The 21,898-nt window shown below is 34.2% G+C and overlaps 1 protein-coding gene across 1 annotated transcript in view; it reads right to left on the bottom strand.

Moving 5' to 3' along the window:
• The window catches only part of LOC142321608 (zinc finger TRAF-type-containing protein 1 homolog), a 45,192-nt gene extending 25,566 nt beyond the window's left edge, over nt 1-19,626 (bottom strand). Inside the window, exon 1 of the mRNA XM_075359834.1 lies at nt 19,347-19,626. Coding sequence (XP_075215949.1) covers nt 19,347-19,556 — 210 coding nt within the window. The 5' untranslated portion in view covers nt 19,557-19,626. The remainder of the gene's footprint in view (nt 1-19,346) is intronic.
• Nucleotides 19,627-21,898: the final 2,272 nt, after the last annotated feature.

Raw genomic sequence — 21,898 nt, 5'->3', positions numbered from 1 at the left:
CCAAATTATGGTTGCTATCAATGTCTGCTCCAGGGTAAGTTTTGCAGTCAACGAGTTGATTTCTAAATCTTTGCTCAACCATGATATAATCTATCTGATACCTTGCAGTATTGTCTGGCTTTTTCCAAGTGCATATTCTTCTATTATGATTTTTAAATTGGGTGTTGGCAATTACTAAATTATACTTCGTGCAAAACTCTATAAGTCGGTCCCCTCTTTCATTCCTTTTGCCCAGCCCTTATTCACCCACTATATTTCCTTCCTTGCCTTTTCCTAATTGACTATAAAATAGTCAATTACAAAAAATATAAACAATCAAATACATTAATAGTTGTTCAATTCACTTTTACCCTAATTTAATACAGCTAATGGAAGTTATGAGTAAATTTCTACTTTTTGATAATGAAGTTAACCAACATAACTTAGTGCTCTTGTCATTTTTTTATCAAGTAGAACTGTCCTCATTCATCTTTGGTGTAATGTCATGTCCTCTTTCAGTAGTTGATAGAAAAAGCTCTGAAGGTGTGAGAATCTTTAAAATATTTTCCAGTTGAACCCATGTTTGATTATCCCTCAATATTTTCTTGAATGAAGTACCAGGACCCTGTGGATGGAAAAAAGGGTATTCGATATTACTCTTTATTTTCATGTATTTTGACTTCTAACCACCACTTGCCATTGTATATGCAAGACATAATTTTTACATATTGGCTTTGGTAAACCTATAAAGTAATCAGAAACACTAATGTCCTTGTACTGAAACACTAATGTCCTTGTGTAAATGTTTCAGATTCAGAGGTTGCCTGAACTTTCAGAATACATTTCTGATTTGTTGGAACATAACTGTGTTCTTGTTTCTGGGATTGTTGTGATTACCTGATAACGAGAACTGAAGTATTCTTCAGTCTCTTGAACATCTTTATTAGAGCAGAAAATAAACTTTATATTTTTAATATTGTCTTTGCAGTAATTGTACATTTCAGAAGGTGTAAAAATTTGGTTGTTGACTGTCCTTTGAAGGCTTGCTTTAGTCACAGTCCTTTTTACAGTTCCACCAATACAATACATGGTTCTTTTCCATGGTACGAGGCAACAAAATGCCATTCAGCTGCGATTGCAAAATCTTCTTGATGGTAGCACAAATTCATGAATTTTTTTTGTTTTTATACCAGAATCAGAAAAATAAAAAAAATGTTTAACTTGTGGTAACAATGTTTTTACTTTATTTATAACTTGCTTTTGGAAGCAAGACGATGTAGTATTTTGCTTCAAGTACTTGCTAATCACAAAGTAGCTTTGGCTTTGTAATTTTCCTTCTTTTTTAAAATATATGAAAAATGGATGTATTGTGGCATAAGTTTTTGACTAGTGATATGACTGGACTTCATCCTGTATCACAAAAGGAAAATTTTGAGAGAAGTCTCCTATTACAACAATACATTCACCCTCCAACAACTTTTTCTTTTTAATGTTGAGGAAATTAGCTTGTTTCTTTACAACAAAATGATGCCTTTTTATATTATTTACGGTAATTTTATCTAAGTTCTCTTGAAATGGAAGAATTTGAGTAGTTAATTCACAACAGTCAACAGAAACCAGCTATTTGAAGATAATTTCAGAATCAAAATCATCCCAGCTCTCTTGCAGTAATCTGAGCACTTAGCGCCTGGACATTTTTCACACTGTAAGGTTGTCAGTCACATTGACAGCTTGCATGTTTTATTTTCTATATCACACACCATGATTTAAAGGAAAATTTTATAACCAAATTTCATTTTTAGAACAGATAACATGAATTTTACATTTAGGTGCTGGTGGTGATGCACGTGCACACACACACACACACACACACACACACACACACACACACACACACAGAGTGAATACCTAACCCACCAGCCAGAACACAAAATTTAGGTTTTAAATCAGCAAGTTTTGAAAAACCGATTTTTAAATTACGCTTTTCTTTGAAGGCTGTGTACAATTCTTTTAAGTTATATAAGATAAGCTTTTTTTGAATATTAATTTTTTCCCCATCAGCTTGTCTTACAGCCACAATCCTTCTTGCCTGGCAAAATTTGGGTAAAAATCTTGGGTCACATCAAATAAAATTTTCATCAATTACATGACTGGGTTTCTTTTTGCCAATTTGTGACAAAATTACACTTGTTTTAACTAATTGTTTGGATTCAAGGGCTAAATACTGACTAACACTAAATACATTTTGAACGCTCCAGCTGCTTGGTAAAACTAAAAATATTAATTTTTTCTTGGGTTGATGCAACTGTTTTCACTTTATTTTAAAGATTAATTCTTTATATTCCCTACCTAAATCAGTATAATTTTTTGGTACTAAACTGGTTTTTTCTCTAGAAATATTTAAATCAGAGGAATCGTTTAATTTACTAGTAACTCGGGTATTTTTGTAACTATTTTTTTTAATTGGTTCCTTTGCGCTGCTTGATCATTTTTTAACTTTAACAGAGGAAATGCCAATTGTTAAACAAGCTTTATTCACAGACTCAATTATAACACATTAAGGCTCAAATATATATTGACATTCCGGTTCGCTTTCTGTATCATCTTGTGGTTTTTTGTATTTTGTACACAGTGCTCTGCCTGGAATTAATTTTAAATTTAGATTGCTCGTTGAAAGTGTCAAAGATATTTCTCAGAGAGATTTCTCAACCGGTTTAGTGCAACAGCTAAATGCATCAGAGCAACTTTTCCTACTAATAGAAAAATATTTATCTAAATATTCGGTTTTATGAAAAGTACACATATTTTTTGTTTCAGTAAATCCACTTCTTACACATATCAATGTTATTTGCTGTTCAGTAAAGTCTAAAATATTGTGCAATGCTGAAGTCAATGCTAAGTCAATTTGTGACATACTGCTTGAGTGTGAATGCCAATTGAACACTCTGTAATCTATTTTTATAAAGTGTTCTTTCAATAACAATACAGTTAGCATAAATTATAAAACTACCAATTGCACCTCACTTTGTCTTATCTCAGTCGATACAGCTAAAATAAAAACTTCTCTAATTAATAAAATTAAAAATAAAAGGTATCACGTAAAAGAGATGTTCACTGCTAATGTCTATACACTTTCATTTTTAAACATGAGTTTGTGTGTATGAGTCATACTTTAAGTAAAAAACTATCTAGAATATAAGCTACCTCATTACAGACATATCAAAATATTTTGTAAGGTGGGCCTACATAATTTTCTGAAAAAATACATCCTGTGAATTTTTTGTATACATTATTCACAGTTAGAAGGAACAGTGTTTTTAACGGTTTTGATGGCTTCATTACTCGTCAACCTCTTTAAGTAACAAAATAAATTTTATATGGTTTTAAAGTACATGAAGTACTTGCTGTAAAAATTTAATATTTTTGCCACCTGTCCCACACGTGGTTTTTGGACCCCAAAAATGAGACATTTTCAAAATCTTACAATTTGGCATCCATTTTTTTTATTATAAATACTACTAGTACCTAAGAGTTAAAAGGTAAAAAACAGACCTAAGCCCTTCATTATTTATTTTCAGCCAAAAATTTGTAAAAAACAATTTGTAAATGTAACTTCAGTAAACATACAAGATTTGGTTATGTAGAAAAATGAATTTTGAATGCACTAAGATGAAGTTCCATCTTTACTCTTTCCAAAAAGCCCTTTTTGACCTCTGTATGATGTAAAATAAGAATGCTAGAGCTCATGGAAAAAGTGACGAAAATGACTGTTTTTATCTGTTAGCAAGTTAGAAAATGGTATATTACTTAAGAAAAGGATTTTTTTAAATATAAAAAAATATTTTTTGGCCACTACAAGGTGGGTAGTTATATACCAAATATCATCAAAATCAAAAATAGTGATGCAATAACATTTTTGAAAATTTGTTGAATTAAAATGAAATACCCCTACTTGTATTTTACTATAATAACTAAATATGTACCCATAAATTTATAAAGTACTGTAACAAGATCAGTATAACAGACCCGAGTAAAGGATTTCTTTCAATTAAGAAAGTATGAGAAAATAATGAGGAATAATGAAGACGAATGAATAAAGGAATGAGGCAGGTACTGGTTCTACAGGTCAGGTATATAAATACTGCTCGGACCAGTGGGGCATTGAGTATACGTATTAAGCCTGTAGTTCGGCGTAGGCGCGATCACGTAAGTAGTGCCGCGAGGCCGTGTTCGACGCGACTGCGAGACGGCGTTATCAGTCAGCGTGTACTAACAATTAGTGAAGTGTACGAGCATTCCAGTGCGGGCATTGGGTGAATGCAGGAAGTTGTTCAGCGAGTTATTGGTAGACAGCAGTGAAATTGACAGTATCACTTCCAAAAAAAGTGACAGTAATAAATTCATTCATAAAGTGTAGTATAGTTTTATTGTAAATCGCAAAAGTGATGATAGGTAATAGAGTTGTATGAACTTTAAACTTCTCTAATCTTATCTTGTTGTTTATGCAACTTTAGGTGTTAATATAAGCGTTCATTATGTCTTTAAAACAAATCTTGACCTTATTCGAAATACTATTTTGTGCCATTTATTCACTACTATTGTTGTTGTTGTTATTATTACCGTTATTATTATTGTCGTTTATAGTTTTCTATGTTCTTAGGACAATAAATAGTACTTATATAAACATTTTTAATTGTTAGTTTCTCAATATCCTTGTCACGCGACAGTACTAAGATTATTTTTTCAGTGATTATAAATATAAAATAAATAATAAATTTACTACAGTAAGTATGGAAGCAGAAAACACACAAATACCGGCAGTATTTGACAGTTTTAAAAGGACTTATGTTAAATTAATATTAGCCTAAAATATAAGTTATCATCACTGAAAATAAATTCATTAATTTAGAGAACTGGGTTGCTGATATTCATGATACTAACACTATTTTTTTCAAAAGTAGAATAAATCAATTAAATTTCAAATGTTACGTTATTAAACTCAAAATGTTATGCTATTGGACCAATTCAAAGCTATACCGTACACCCTGATAGTGTATAAAACTTTTAACTAACTAGACTCGCCAGCAGTGGCGGTTCGTAGCTAAAATTAGTGGGGGTGCTGCTCAATAAATTTTTTCTGGGCCTTTTCAAGGCCACGGTTAAAGTTTTCTGTAAAATAAAAGAACCGAAAAAAGGAATCAAATAAAATAGCTGAAAGTAGGATAATAATCTAATTCTACACTTTTATCACCTTCAAGGATATGGTAAATGGTTTTTAAGCACATTGTGCTTAAACAGTGTTCGGTTTAAATGTCAATACACTTCCGTCCTTCCAGCGTATTTTTGAACAGATTTGGCAATCAAAGAGCCCTAGGGCTTTCCGTCATCTACTGATCACTACTGAAAAACAACTAAACCGCTTTCACATTCCTTCCACAGACTAAACTAGAAAAGGGAACGAACAAGGAACGTTCCGAACACACGCGGAGTAAAAAAAAAAAAACTACCACCAGTATACGCCAAGGTCGGCTCTCTCTCCCTCGCAGCCTCACGTGCAGTTTCCTACGTGCGCATGCACACAACAGCCAAACGCCACGCCGCTGAAACTGTGAAGTGTACAGTTCCATAAAAAGATTTTTGTATCTTTTTCATAGACTGGGGGATGGCTACTGACATTAAGCTTAACGTTTATATATTGAACACGTATAAAGAAAGAATTAAAGAAAAAACGACTAATATAAATTTTATCGATAATAGCAAATGTAAATAGGGGGTGCTGCAGTTCCACAATGCCTATACGCGAGCCGCCACTGCTCGCTAGGATAAGCATTAGATTAGTAAAATTATTGTATTAATTCAGAAACTTGAGCATTAATATTGCCCAAAGCATACCAGAGAATAAAAAGATGTATAATTAATATTATTATCATTATTAGTAATGTTAGTATAAATCAATTAATAGTTACATATCGATAGACATAACAAATGATTAATGTTACACCACTGATTAAAACTATACATCAATACATAATAGAAATAACTGAAAACAATTACTCAATAATCAATTAAATATGTGAAATTATTTACATTTATGAGGTCGGGAATACTGAATCAAAACAGCGATAAAAGGATTTGTACAATGATATGAAAGTTATGATGGAAAATATACTACACAAGCTAATTTTCGTGTACTGTTATGAACTGATAGTATACATAGGTTTCTCTTTGTTTAAACCAAAACATTTTTTAAATAAATGTACTTTAAAAAGTAGATAAATGAATCAATTATTTATTCTGAAAAATATATACCTGCATAGATCATCTTTGCTAATTCTACATTATAAAATGAATAGAAAACATTAAGTAATTACTGCTTTAGACAAAATAGTGGGGTTTTAATATATTAAGTACGTGTAAAATAATCTCAATATTTATGAATCATACATGGGTTAAGTAAATAACTGCATGCGGACGTGGGTTATATTTTTTGTATGTTCATTGAATAGTATATATACACACATTTAAAAAAAAAAAAATATATCTTTTAACCTATTTATGTATTTTGTTCGTTTACTGTTTGTTTTTTTATGTTATTATGTAGATCTCTAGTAATAAAAATATACGTTTTAAAAAATATGTATTGATAAAAATATATGAAGTAGTAAAATAAATCAGAATCATCAATTGAAATAGTTGTTCATTACCTATCACACTTTCTTTCCTTCCATAATTTCTTTTTTAGCATTATAGGAAATTAGTTCGATAAACTATAAGCTAGGATAGGAGAAAAAGGATAAAATAAAAACAGTTTAATTGAACAAAAACTAAAATTACATTCATATCATCAAGATTTTCACATCATTATTTAAAAACATTTTCATTAGGTTAGTAGTTGGTCAATTTTATAATGTAAAAGTTAATTCCTTACTTTATAAAGTAATCACCATTACTGTGGAACCTGTGGACAGTTAGAAAATTTTACTACTAACAGAGATAAAAGTGGGCGGTAGGTATAAAATGGTTGACTACCACTGGTTTACATCGAATACGGCATCGCAAGAACACCACCATCAATTACATTTACCGTATAGTTAATTCTCATTCACGAAATTAAATTATCTACCATATCGCAGGTTCACCTATCGTACCGTTGATCTTGCAGGGTTGAGCGATATTCAAGTAAGCGAGTGAGAACATCTGTCCTTTGGGTAGCCTCCGGCCAGTTGATGCGTGTGGGGGTCAAACACGTACAAACCTTGTCTGCAAATGTCACCATGTACCCGTTCGGTCGGGGGTTCAACGGGTCCACTCGCCGATCACTCTTCTCGCCATTTAATCTTTTCGGGCGTGGTCAGCTGGTAATGCCCTTTCAGATCCCGTCTTCTCCACAGGATCAGGAATATTGTGTACTGCGCCAGGTCTGTAACGCCGCACCTAGGCGCGCGTATAACGGTCTCGGTTTCGTCTACCGTTAACTGCTAAAATTCTTGGAACAACCTCACGGGGTTTTCTATCGCGTTTTCGCCTTTCAGGAATCCATTGTCTGAAATTAACTCATCGGTTTACCGTTCTCAATCGTGCTATTAAATATACCACAGAGAATCTTAACATCTAGAGAAATGGTACCAAAATCAAGAAACGAAAACAATTTTCGTTCTTTTTACGAATCGTTTTATTGATCTTTCAGAAACTAAAACTAAAACTAGATACAATCGGATAGGCGTTACATTACATATTTCTTAAGCAAAAAGTATATGTTCAGCATGTCATCAGATCGCTGTTAAGTATAGAAAAAGCAAAAAATAAATATTTAATCTTGACTCTAGTCTTTGTTGTCTTCGGGAAACGGTTGCTGATTTTCGATTTCAGGATCTTGTATCCGGTATGTGGGCAGATCTTCGTACAACTTTGTAGGGACATACCTTCCGTAATGATCGATAATAAACTGCTTCGGAAGAGAGCGAAGAACTTCTTATCCGTGACTGTTTAAACAGCGCTGTCTTAAAGGCCGCTCGCTGCCTTTTCACAGCGTCTTCCACAGCTTCCAATATATGTACAGTCTGCTGTGCTCCCTTACCACATATGCAGCCATATGACTTTCATGGTGTTGTCGTGCTTTTCGCCGTAAGGGGAGACCTTAGATCAGTTTTGTAGGTGAAATTACTGATCGGAGGGCAATCATACGCGTCGAGATCTGCTACCTTGAAGCGTTTGTCATTTAGGATTGGTTTCAGCACCGCCTTCCAGACTGCACCTTTTCGGTCCTAGATCAATGGCAACCTCGAGTACGAAACGAAACCCGCGTCCCATCTGTGGATTATTTTTTTTTACAAGTTCTGTATTGCGGTGCTGGTTATTGGCACTGATATGCAGTAATAATTGAAAGGCGATTTATATCGGTAATGTTAAAATCCATTCTCGTCAGAAGAACGATAATCAGTTCTTTGACGTGTACGTCGGTATCGGATAAGCGAAACGAACTAAAATCGGTAGGAAACAATTTGAGGCAGCGAGATATCAACCTAGAATAACTAGGAAATGCTATTGACTGTACTATTTAAAGGTGTGTACTACATGATGCTATCGCTTATTAACAAACAGAATGCGTTTTGTATTAGTGGGTCGATGATGCGTCAAACTTCCTGTAATAAGTCGATAAAATTATTTAAACACGAGTCTATCTGCTTGAACGTTTTCATCCAGACAGTAGATCGAATTCAGATACTAGTGGATGTTGTAGATAAAAATGGAATCTAAATTCGAAGCGCTTATAGTAGTGTATCCTTTTCTTCTGGTTCTGTGTTGTTTTTACAGTCCATATGGAATCTTTCCCGCCAAAAAAGGGTTCTCCTTTTGAGCAGCCCCAACCGTCTTTCGTCCAAAACGTTCCCATAAGATGTTTGTGATTTTCAACGTGAAACTTTTTCCGGCCAGAACGACCACCGCGTTATTATCGCTCGAAGCCCGAAGGAGGATGAATTCTTGTTTCACGTTCAACAGTGTTTCGTTGTAATCTTCGAACCCTTACCAACATCCTCAGCGGAAGAAAATAGCTAAACTTTCCGACGTCTTCACCAATATATTTTCTACCGGTCGTTTCGAAATAATAATAATAATAATGGGCTACACCCATTATTGTCATACCCGCCGAGTAGATTTCTGTTTTTTTAAAGAATATACATATATATATAATATTTTTCATTTTAGAAGTTAAGCCAGGATTTCTCACCCTACCGATTCATAATCTGCTATCTCATCAATAAGAAAATCGCCTAAATTATTGGACTGCTTTAATCTCGTATCGGTTTTTCCTTGCCCTCATCGTATGTATCGTGGACGTACAGGTAGCTGCGGACGGCAGCGTGTACATGTCTTGTTGAACGGGGATACTTATTCTTGTTCGTTAAAAGTTCAAGCCGCGAAAAGATAGTGAGCATGCGTCTAATTTACAGGTGATGGTCTCATCGAACAGCGCGTTCAATCTAGATTTATTATCTATCTGTTCACTGTTGTAAGAACGTGAAGCCTTTTTCTTTTTCCTGTTAAGCCTCCGGTAACTACCGTTTAGATAATTCTTCAGAGGATGATATATATGAGTGTAAATGAAGTGTAGTCTTGTACATTCTTAGTTCGATCATACCTGAGATGTGTAGTTAATTGAAACCCAACCACCAAAGAACACCGGTATCCACGATCTAGTATTCAAATCCGTGTAAAAATAACTGGCTTTACTAGGACTTGAACGCTGGAACTCTCGACTTTCAAATCAGCTGATTTGGGAAGTCGCGTTCACCACTAGACCAACCCGGTGGTCCAAGAACGTGAAGCCTTCTTCTTTTTTTTCCTGTTTAGCCTCCGGTAACTACCGTTTAGATAATTCTTCAGAGGATGATACGTATGAGTGTAAATGAAGTGTTAGTCTTGTACATTCTCAGTTTGACCATTCCTGAGATGTGTGGTTAATTGAAACCCAACCACCAAAGAACACCGGTATCCACGATCTAGTATTCAAATCCATGTAAAAATATCTGGCTTTACTAGGACTTGAACGCTGTAACTTTCGACCTCCAAATCAGCTGATTTGGGAAGACGCGTTAACCACTAGACCAACCCGGTGGGTTAAGAACGTGAAGCCTAGAATCGAGAAAGCGCACGTATTCTCGTGTTAAGCGTTTAAGCTTCAGGCGCTCTGTCCGATGGAAGGTTTGTAGGAGAGTAATTTTATATTCTCAATCACCAACGAAAATCAAACCCATCGTTTCGCCGTCTCGGATGCAGCCTCACGGTCACTTCTTCGTCTCCGAAGTTTATAGAGATCGATTCTTGATTGCACACTCGCACGGTTATGTTCCATATGGACTTAGTTGTCGGTAGGTAAATGACGCTGAAACACTTAGATATCTTATACTCTTGTTCCACATTCGGAAAGGATTCGTAAATTATGTGACCTTCAACGCCACGTACGAATCGCGAACAATGTGCAGGTTATACGGATGAAATACTGACCTGCCGCCTCAACACGTGCCACTTGTTAGGAGGTGACTTCCTCATTGAATCTTAAGAGCGCAGATCGAATAGTTTTGTAAAATTTATTTTTTCCGAAAATAAAAGTTGCGATCTCATCATGTGGGATCGATTAAGATTTACAATCTGCATTTAGGGGTTTTCTTGCTCCCGTTGCTTCCGTTTATCGTTATCGGTCAGGTTTTATCTCGGTCTTCTTCATCGCCTTGACGCAGACGCAAATTCCATGTTTCAATTTCATACATTCCTTCCGGGAGATCGCTTGACCGTCGCCATAAGAAAACATGTTGTTTTCTCTTTTTATACGTCCAGGATGTTGTTACAAGACATGGAATCGACCAGGTCGATTTCCCATGGTGCATCACAGAGTTCTATCAACGGAAAGAATTCTGCTGCCATGGTGCATCACAGAGTTCTATCAACGGAAAGAATTCTGCTGCCATGGTGCATCACAGAGTTCTATCAACGGAAAGAATTCTGCTGCCAGCACGGACGACTTTCGTTCAGGCAGAACATATCAGAAACTCTAAACACGATTCTTCGCGATGCTCTCTGTCAGCAGAAATTTCACCCTAGCCATTTGATTATATAATGCTCGCTTGTCGTCGGGAGCCAGGGTGAGGCGGTATCTCCTTCTCAACCGGCACTTCTCCAATATTGCAATGTAATAAGTTTCGTTTATTGACGTGACGCGAACGACCGTCCGCGATTTCTTCTAGTGGAGTCTGAAACCGCCGGCCTATAATCCCGTTGGAGAGCGTAGAATTTTCACCAGTACACTGACCTACGGGGTTTTGGCGGAGGGTTTCGTCTGGCCCCTACCACGCCTAACTCTAGCAAAATTGGAGAATGGTCTGAGCTGAGGCCCTCAACTCGTTTCTATCGCGTAGGGTACTGGTACCAAATCAGGATCGCGATGTCGAGCACGTCTGGTCTCGATCGACCCTTACATGTACAAAAGTGGGCATTTTGGGGCCTACGACGATTAGCCTACCTGCCCTCGCCTGTTCGTATAGTAATTTTCCGTAGGTGTTTGCTATTCCAAGGCGTGTGCTTGGATTGAGATCATCCATGAGTGTCATGGGCCCATCTCAATTTGTCCAGCACGGCATCCACATCAACGTCGGATACCGCCGGGTTTCGGCCTATTATATGCCGAAATCAGTCTGTAATACCTTGCCCAGATGCTGTACATGAACGCAGGTCTGGTCAATTACGTCGGTTTGGATATCGACCCGCATGTACATAATGCATCTACGGACTAGGAGAGCGGTTTGACTACTGGCATTACCCTATCCGTTTTATCTAAAATACTTCCGAAGGATCCAGTGATTTGTCAGGATTTAGTGAGTTTCTGCCAACAGTATCACGTCTGCTTGTAGGTCCTCGACCAGTCGGCATAGCGGGCGTTCCACTGTAATAGGTCGCAAGGTTTGTCTAACCATACCGGGTTAGTATGTCCATAAGGCATTCAGTCAGGGACTACCCCGATGGATTTCGCCTAAACTAAAAGGCGGGGTAAAATGTCAGGCAATATATCTTTGATGGACAGATCATAGATGACGTAGATAATATAAACGCAGTAAATATGTACAGAATTAGAAGTGGTATGATCACAATGAAAATTTCGCGGGTATCTATATAAAACCCGCTAGGGCTTCGACACTGAAGCAGATACAGGATGAGCAACATAAAACCGAACCCATAACGTAACCGCTGCAGAATTCGTTGGTTATGTTGGAATGAAATTTTATGAATGATATAAATTAAATAAGAAAAACATAAAACGTAATTTAAATGTTGCATTTATTTACCTTGTTACAAAAGATGTTCAAAATGACCACCCTGGGCATCGATGCACTTTTGTGCTAGACTGATTATAATGAGAGTCGTCTGACGCAAAGCGTTGTCAATTGCGTTTTCTCGTTGAATGTTCATTTTCAGCTCATCAATATTGTGGGGATTAGATGCATAAACTCTCTCTTTTAAAGAAAGAAATTGCAAATAGACAAACTCTCTGTCCACAAACAATGTTTTCGAGAAGGCAGTTGCAATAATCAAGTCGTTTCGGTTTGTCTGTCTCCTTCAGCTGTTGCAAAGTTGTAACGCAGTACGATTTAATTTTAATTCGTGAACAATTTTACGACAAGATGTGTATTTAACACCAGATTGTTGGCAGTAATTCTCCTTTCAATATCGGCAATGACCTGTGGGGTCCTAACAGAAGGTTACCTATTTCGTTTTGAATTTCACACCGAACCTGTTGTTACCATTTTTGTTTTTTTTTACTGATGCCATTTTTTAACTAAATCGTGTATTACTCTTCGCTGGGATACAGACATTGACATTTTTACTTGATATTGACATTGACATAATACTTGACGTGATTCTTCAAACGATCAAGAACGAATATAGGCCTTAACTATTGAACTAATAACTGTTAATTTAGATAATATCAGACTTACTGAGTTCTGGGGAAGTGTCAAGGTGAGGAGCTACATGTTCAAACATGAGTTTTGGGTGACATGATGCACTCACTCAAAGAAATGACTTCTGATTAATCTCTGCAGGTTCGGACATGAAAGTCAAGTATCATAAAAATTGCAATGAAATACTCATATTGAACCAAATTATTTATTTTGTTGAAAATCTGTTCCCTCAAAGTAAATTTTTTAGGTTAGGAAACAACTGATAGTCACTGGGAGACAGATCAAGTGAATATGGAGGGGGTGTTGGAGCAATTCAAACTGTCATTCATTGATTTTTGTAACTGCAATGGCTGGAGTGTAAGCTGGAGCATTTTCTTCATGGAAAAACAATCTTTTTGTGCCAAATGCGTTTTTCCTTAATTTCATCACTGACATGCTGCAATAAGGTGGCATAATAATTGCAATTTACTGTTTCACCCTTTTTACCCATGAAGGAACGGAGTTGGTATATGTGCTTGGTGTAAGAGGTGTTGTATTGTGTGTGTGTGTGTGCGTGCGTCGACATTTTCCTGAAAAACTACTGGACCAATTTTGAAGCGGTTTTTTGCACTACATAAGTATTGCTTCAGAGCAGGTTCTTAGACATGTTTTACGTTATAGACAGACCAACAGAGGGCGCTACAGTAGATATGTTTCTCTAAAACGGCTAAGGCGATTTTGATGTGGATTTTTGCATTGCCTAATGTAGGTATCACTTCGGAGCAGGTTTTTAGGCATGTTTTACGGTTACAGGCCACCAGGAGGCGCTGCAGTATGTATGTTTCTTAAATTTTTATCACTTGTTAAGACAATCAATGAAAATTATTCCACATGCATCCCAAAAAAGAGTTGGCATAACTTTGTTAAAGGATAAAGTCGTTTTCATCTTTTTTTTTGAAGCAGGTTGACCTTTTTCAACCAATTACTTTGACACTGTTTTGTCTCGGTAGTGTAGTGATGAACCTAAGTCTCATCCAGTTACAAATTGACATAAAACTTCCTCTGGACTGCATCGAAATAGCTTGCGACAATCACTTGAAATGCTTTTTGGCATATTTTTTCGTCAGCATAAGTGAATGCAGCAAAGAACTATCGCACAGCTTGTTCATGCCCAAATGTTCATACAAACTAAAATTGTGCATGCATTCTGATGACATGCCTACAGACTCTGCTAACTCATTCACTGACACTGTCGCTCGTCGATTTACCAAAACTATTTTATTTACTTTTTCTATCATTGTTGACACAGTCACTTCAGAAGGGCATCCACTGCATGGTTCATCACTAGTACATGTTTGACCCATTTTTAACTCTGTAACCCAGCATTTAACTATTGTATCTGAAGGAGAAGTCTCCCAATGTCATATCAAGCTCTTCTTTAATTTCCTTTGCACTTAATCCTCTCATAAAAAAGTATTTAATCACTGCACAAATTTCCAGTTTTTCCATTTTCCAAAAAAACACTGAAATTCTCTACTTGACAGAATGTAAATATTATGTAAACTTATGAAGAATGGTATCATGCGACACTGTAGAGAAGTTAAACGTACTTACGCCATCTCTGTGTGATGCCTGGAACTTTTCACCCCACCCTTGTATACAGGAGAAACATATCATAGAATAGTATAGCAAAGGTATAAATCAAGTGATTAGAACTGGTATTGTTAAATAGCTAGCTATTTAACTGTCACTCTGCAATAATGGAAATCTCTGCAATAAAAAAGTAGTGTATCCATATTGAAGTTTCAAATAGTTATAGTTTTGGAGCAAAGATGACAAGACATGAAAGCACCAAAATGAAGAGAAACTATTCTCAACATGTAAGTATGTTTACGCTGCAGAGGAAGGTTTAATGTGTTTTGTGGTTTACTAAGTTTGAGTCACTTACACTTATCAGACATGAATATAGTAGTGTGTTCAAGAAAGAACCACCACAAAAAAATAACATCTGCTGATGGGATAATCAATTGATAGAAAGGGGTAATAACCTACTGATGAGGCCATTGAAGGTGTGTGAACAAGTTATTTGTGTAGCCTGAAAAAAATCACTGCAGAAGTGATTTGTAGAATTAAGCATTCCAAAAACAACTGTTCATGTCAAAAAAACAAACACTATGCTTTAATGGTTATTAATTAGTGAATAAAACTAAGATGGCATATAAAATTTAATTACAGGGTCAAATTAAATGATTTGAATTCACTACAGAAATTCTGGATCGGTTAGATCATGAAGGGGGGTTTTTAAACAAATTTATTATCAGTGAATGAAGCTACATTTCATGTTTTGGAATCAGTATATCAGCATAATGTTTAAATATTGGGTATTGAAGCTACACGTCTTTAAATTAACATGACAGCCACAGCCCAGAAGTTAATGGCATGCAATTCAAGAAGAGAGTTACTGGTCCCTTCATTTTGGCTAAAAAAAAATCCCTATTGATGAGAAACAACTTCCTGGTACGAAAAGTATGCAGCTCTCCAATTAGATGAAGCATCTCCATATTTTGTCATGTACATTATTGGGATTACTTAAAACATTTCATTTCCTCAGAGATAGGTCAGACAATTAGAATGGATAGCTTAACTTCCACATCTTACCTGTATGAATTTTTAATAGTGTTGTTATGCAAAGACATAGTCTTCTCTCTTCAAATAAGAAATGTGGGCATTTAAATAACACATCACTGAAACTGTTTAGTCTACCACATCACAAAAAAGATGGATGATCTCTGATGTGGATGCCAAGAGGCTGAATATTGTTGATGTCTGCAGGGTATCCAAATGAGCACATATTAAAATTAATTGAACAAGTAAGGTTTTTGGAGTTTTTCATTTTGATATATACTTCATGTCTCTGTTAAGGTTTTCTCCAAAACTGTGATAAAAAACTTCACTATTATGGACACACTATATTGATAGCAAATATAAGTAGTATGTAGTTCAAGACCCAGTGCATAAAATATACAATGAACCTGAACAATCATTAGAGCCGTTAACTGGACACACACAATGAAATAGTCCATCCGCCTACTTTGTAAACAATAACATACAGAGGATGTAGCTATTATGCTTTTATATGAAGTGCAGATCATTGTTCCAATCACAGAAAAAAAAACACTACCAAAATGTTTACTATTGGGATAAATTAGATTGCTCTGATGGCAAGTTATAAAAAGCTGGTATCATTCTTCTAGCAAAGGTGTCAACCTGCGATCAATTACCTACCAAAGTTGATGTTATCAAGACTAAGTAAAATTTAATCATAAAGTTGCAACACAATAATGATTACTAATCATATATACCTAAATATTGTAAAAAAATGACTTTTCAAAAATATTTATATCAATAAAAAATTATTAACAATTAAAAATTTAAATGGTGAAAACTAAGATTTCTTGTTGAATTAACAATAATCTTGGTATTTGTTATTTATTAAATGAAAAAAGCAGACATGTTCTCTTAGAAACAAAATTTTTAAACACAGTATTCATCCAAATTTAAAATGAATAAAATGCTTGGCAGTTGCCACTGAGCATGTTGAAGCATAGTTCCCAAAATCAGATACATACTGTGAGTGCATGACTGTATTTTATGATAATACCTACAGCAAAAATAAGATTACACTAGGACTCTATGGTATATAATTTTCTGGGAAAAATGGCCTGGGAAGTTATCTTTATTCAAAAGTACATAAAATCTGCAATGAAGCATATTATCATCTGTATACTGCCAACTGCATCCCTATCCTTAATTTGTTGTCATATCATATGCCCTCTACAAACTGAAAAATACAATGTGACATAATAGCAATAAGGTGCTGTCACATCACTAAAACATTCTGTACTACAGCTTTAAAGATCAATGGAAGATATACACTGTTATAATCCACACTGCTACTGACCAATCAGCGAATAAGATAACACACCTCTTCTAAAGTTTCATAATCTAAATCCCTTACTTAAAATACTAGTTAAGGAAATGGTTTACAGCTGTAATTATATAAATATTTTTCCTACGCTTTAATATTAGATACTAATTACTTCAGACATAATTTAGGAAACTTAAGTTGTCCAAAACATTTTGAATAAATCTAACCTTCTTAACATAGAATTTGGAAGATGGGGCAAAAAACACTGGCTTATGTTATTGTTTTCAGGGGCAGTATCATGCAAGTGTTTACAGTATATTGTAATTTTTGTAATGTAAATGTAACATTTAAAGCACTAAATGTGGTGACATAAATATAAATACCTTAGCTATAAGTCCCAAGAAGGTGGAACTGACTTTGAGATAGATCTTGTTTACTTCCAAACAGAAATAGGTATAGTTTGTTGAAGTTTGATATTAACTCTCCATAATAAACATTTTGCAATGAAAAACTATTTGCTATAAGGTGAATTTTTAAGATATGCAGTAGTTGGTTAATGACTGAAATATAAATGAAATGACTCCTAAATGAAATTTTGATATCAACAATGAAACAGGAGTTCAATAAAACAAATGAACCTTGGCACCCTCACTACATTCCTGATTGAAGAGATTTTTTTAATACTTATCGCAGTCCTCAATCTCATCTAGGTTGCTCCATGAAAACCTAGCTGTTTTGCTCCATGAAATCAGCTGTTTTGGCTTCTTCCCAAAACAGCTGATTTGGAAATCGAGAGTTCCAGCGTTTAAGTCCTAGTAAAGGCAGTTACTTTTATATGGATTTGAATACTAGATAGTGGATACCGGTGTTCTTTGGTGGTTGGGTTTTCAATTAACCACACATCTCAGGAATGGTGGAACTGAGACTGAACAATACCACTTCATTTACACTCGATACATATCATCCTCTGAAGTAATACCTGAACGGTTTCTCCATGAAATTACTGAGTTACAGTTACTGTACTATGATTTTTTTAAGCGAGAAAATGTGCACCTTATTCTGCCCACTGTATTAATTAAATCTTTTTATCTTTTATAAAACAAAACCTGTTTGTTGTCTATTTGTTAATCCTTCATTCCCTTTGTGAACCCTATTCCTGCATGTATACTTTTTATATTCAGATAAAATAATCAGCAAATGTGAAATTCATACCTTTTTTTATAGTTCTTTACAAATATTATTTTTATAAATCATCCATGTTAGTGTATATGTAAGAAAAAAAGGTTATACAAAAAAAGTTTACGAAAAAAATCAACATGGAAACTCAAACCAGACTTCTCAATTATCAGATTGGAGCACTGCCACTCAGCTGCTTCGGAACTGACCAAATGACAAATTATGATAATTAAGATATAGCTTGTTGTGAATTATTGGTACTTCAAATACAACAAAAATACACCAATTACCCAATATATATTTTAAAGTTTGAAGCCATTTTTATTAGATTTTAATGGTATAAGAAACAACATAATTATATATCAATAATTCCACTCATATTGAAAACAAACTAGTGATGAAGAATTCTGAGCTGGATTCATAAGAATGTAATCTGTCAGATCTAACAAAAACTATAAAAAAAAAGAATACAGAAACTGCTACACACAATATGAAGTTATTACTGCACTAAAATATTGTGTACACTATTTCAGAATATGAGTCGCTCACTTATTTTAAAGGCCAAATCAAACCTTTTATATTTCTTTAAAAAAAAATCTTTTGAACATACAATTTTAAATTATGATATTAGTGGACTTTAGTTAGCTTTCTGAAATCAATTCAAATTTAAATCCACTAATTCTGCTGTAATATGCAAAAGCCTGAAAATTTCATTTTTTCATACTTATTTCACAAAAAAAAAAAAAATTAAAAAAATAAAACAACAGCAGCTGTTAACATTAGAATGGTAATTATAAATACTCTTTTAATTTTCATTTAGAAGGAATCTCGTTTTACAAATATATTTTTAAAAATCACAAAACTCTTCAAAAACGATTTATTACCCTAGCAAAGAGTCAACCAAGCAGACATTCTGTAAAACGAGAACTTCTCAATTATACTTAAAAAGAATTATAGAAAATTCTCAATTTTATTAAGCGATATTAAATGATTAACACAGGCAAACATTTACCTTTCACATTTCTAAAAATATTAAACACGATATAAACAAACAAAAAATATTGCAACCATTTAACAGGATAGGAAAGAAAACAAAACCTTAATTTCTTTTTAACATGCCACAAAATTACGTTCCGTCGAGTAAAAATTATAATGCGTAATTAAAAACCAATCGACGTTTCCTTAAAAACAAAATATGACTATTAATATAAGTGTATAATCTAGCATGCAAATAACATTAAAGATATTTATGACTAAAAATCAAGTGTACGTAAATAATCATTGCTGTATCGCAATAGTTGAAAAAAGTTTCGAACAGCTGATCCTCATACCTGATAAATGGCAGCTTTAGGAAGATCCAAACAAACTGCACAACATAAAATTCCTCCAAGCCTGTGTTCTAGTTTGTCCAGTTTTCTGTCCACAGAGGATATACTTAATTTTCTTTTTTTGCTCTCTGGTTCAGAATAATCTTCTTCGGGTTTTTCAACATCAATTTCTGGTTGATCCGCAGTAGACGAAGAAGCTCCCATATCCGCCATTTTCTTTGTTTTACTTAGTAAAATCCATTCACAGCGCGTTTTTGTGTTTTTTTTGCGTCTAATTTTAGTCACCCTCTTTCATTTCAGGCAACCAACATCTAAGCAAGAATTACGTACTAGATGAATGAATTATTAAGACCGTATTTCAACAAATGCATGGATAAATACTCGTTCAATAAATAGGTAAAATTGAATTTAAATAAACAAGAGAAAGAAGAAATTCTCGTATGAATTTTTTTCCTAAGTGATTCGCATAAACCGCGAATATGAATATTATTCGACAAGTAATGGCGGGAACCACATCGAATAATTCAACATTTTCAAAAATTTACTTTCCGAACAATACCCTGATCACAACTTGCAAATTTTCTTCCTTAGACTTTATGATATTTATTTCCTTAAACACAATACGGGACAAGTTTTTAGTATTATGTAAAAATCGTTGACTAAAAATTAGGTTTTAAAAGGCAGAATGAAATTTTGTAAAAAGGTTGTACAGTTCCTAAAACAATTTTATTTTTTGTGAAGTAGCCCACAAAATGGCTTTCCATATAAACATGAATTATTTTTCCTCATAAAACTTACTTTAAATTACATTTGTATGTGCTTGCTTCTTCACTGTCTGAACAGTTGTAGAAGTCACCTGACAGAAAGCATCAAAGTTCTAAAAACAGTCTGACAGCAGTTTTCAATTTATCAACAATGGGAAATAGTTTCTTTGTGATCCAAAAGAAGTTTTCAAGTTTTGACTTTTATGCAGCTATTGAATTTCAGAGCCCCTATCAATCCACTCACTACCCTTTAAAAAGTTAATTTCAAAAATCCTTACCAACTGAGCACAATGAACTGGAGCTCCAGCTGCAGTAAAATTGTCATTAATTCTATACTAACCAATTGAAGCTGAAGAATAAAATAATTTTCAAGTATTTTAAGTAATAATTTTACAGCACGTTAATCCTGTAACAATTCCTCTTTAAAAAGCATGTACCTATCAGATATCAATGCCCACGTCTTACATGTTTGTGGTCTATGATTTTCTTATAAAAGTGGTTACTTTCTTTACACCAGAAACATATTATTGAGATCTATTACCCAGGTAAATAACATACTCTCTGAGAAAAAACTGATTTTTGTGATTGAACATCAAAAAATGGCCTTAAAATTGTTTTAAGGCAGGTTTCCTTTAAAGTCATGTTCTGGTCATAAAACTCATTAACAGAATCAGGCTTAAACCTGAGGTGATCAGGGTTTAAACTAGATTTTTTCATATTTTCTGAAATTTTGAATGGGTAATATTTAGCTCTTCAACCTTATCCTGGTTGAAGAGGTCGTACACGATTCCTTAACAAAATTAAATCAATTGGAGGGATGTCCAGAATGTTCCAAATCAAGGACTCACTCAGTAGAAAAGGCTTTCTCATTTTCAGAGTTACTATGATAGAGCTTCCTTAACAAAACAGAATGAAACTGTCTGTTTTCCAGGCTTTCATTTGTGTTTGTATGTTTATATACCCAAGTAGTAAGTCTTTCTTCAATACTTCAACTGCTTTAACTTAATGCTGAAATCAAAATTCTCAATGAACATGTAAAAATAATGCTATCTTCTAACAAACTTAGCACTTTGTTGAGTAAATTAAAGCTGTTGATTAACCTTTACCATCATCTGATGACACATAGTGTTATCAATCTGTACAATATATCATTGAAAGGGACCTTGTGGCTATTCTGTAGAAGCATCAATAAACACGGGAAGCATTTTTTTTATGAAGATTAGAGATGATAGATGTAATATGAATATTAGTCGCTACATAATAAAATAATTCATAAAAAATAAAAGCAGACTTCAAAAAATAATACTACTAAAAAGTTATAAATAATTTTATTTTTATCTATTAATTAAAGTAAAAGAATTAACAACAAATAACTATTTTTGAAGTCTGTGCCAGCCAACACAAATTAAACATAAAGTTACGTAAAGTTAATACCTCAACCAAGCGGTAGGTGGCTAAATGGGATTCCCACATGTAAAATGGGATCTCAAGAACACATAAGAGAGCATTTCACAATCATACCTCATCTTGAGTTCACTAAGACATATAAACTTGGTGATAATATAATATATGTATCAGTATAACATCTATAAAGTATTCTTACATCATATTTTTATATGTCGCATTTTATTGTTGTATTATATTTTTGTAGATCTTGTTTTATTATAGCAAAACTTCTATTATCAATTTTGCATTGTTGTGAAGTAGGAGTTGTATTATGTAGACCATAGGTGTTTTTTGTTTAACTTCTGTTGGCTGGCACCAAATTTAGAAATAGTTATTTGTTTAAAT

Source organism: Lycorma delicatula, chromosome 3 (assembly GCF_047948215.1).
Source record: "Lycorma delicatula isolate Av1 chromosome 3, ASM4794821v1, whole genome shotgun sequence".
Taxonomy (NCBI): domain Eukaryota; kingdom Metazoa; phylum Arthropoda; class Insecta; order Hemiptera; family Fulgoridae; genus Lycorma; species Lycorma delicatula.
The sequence above is the reverse complement of the archived record's forward strand: the minus strand, read 5'-3'. Positions and strand labels throughout refer to the sequence as shown.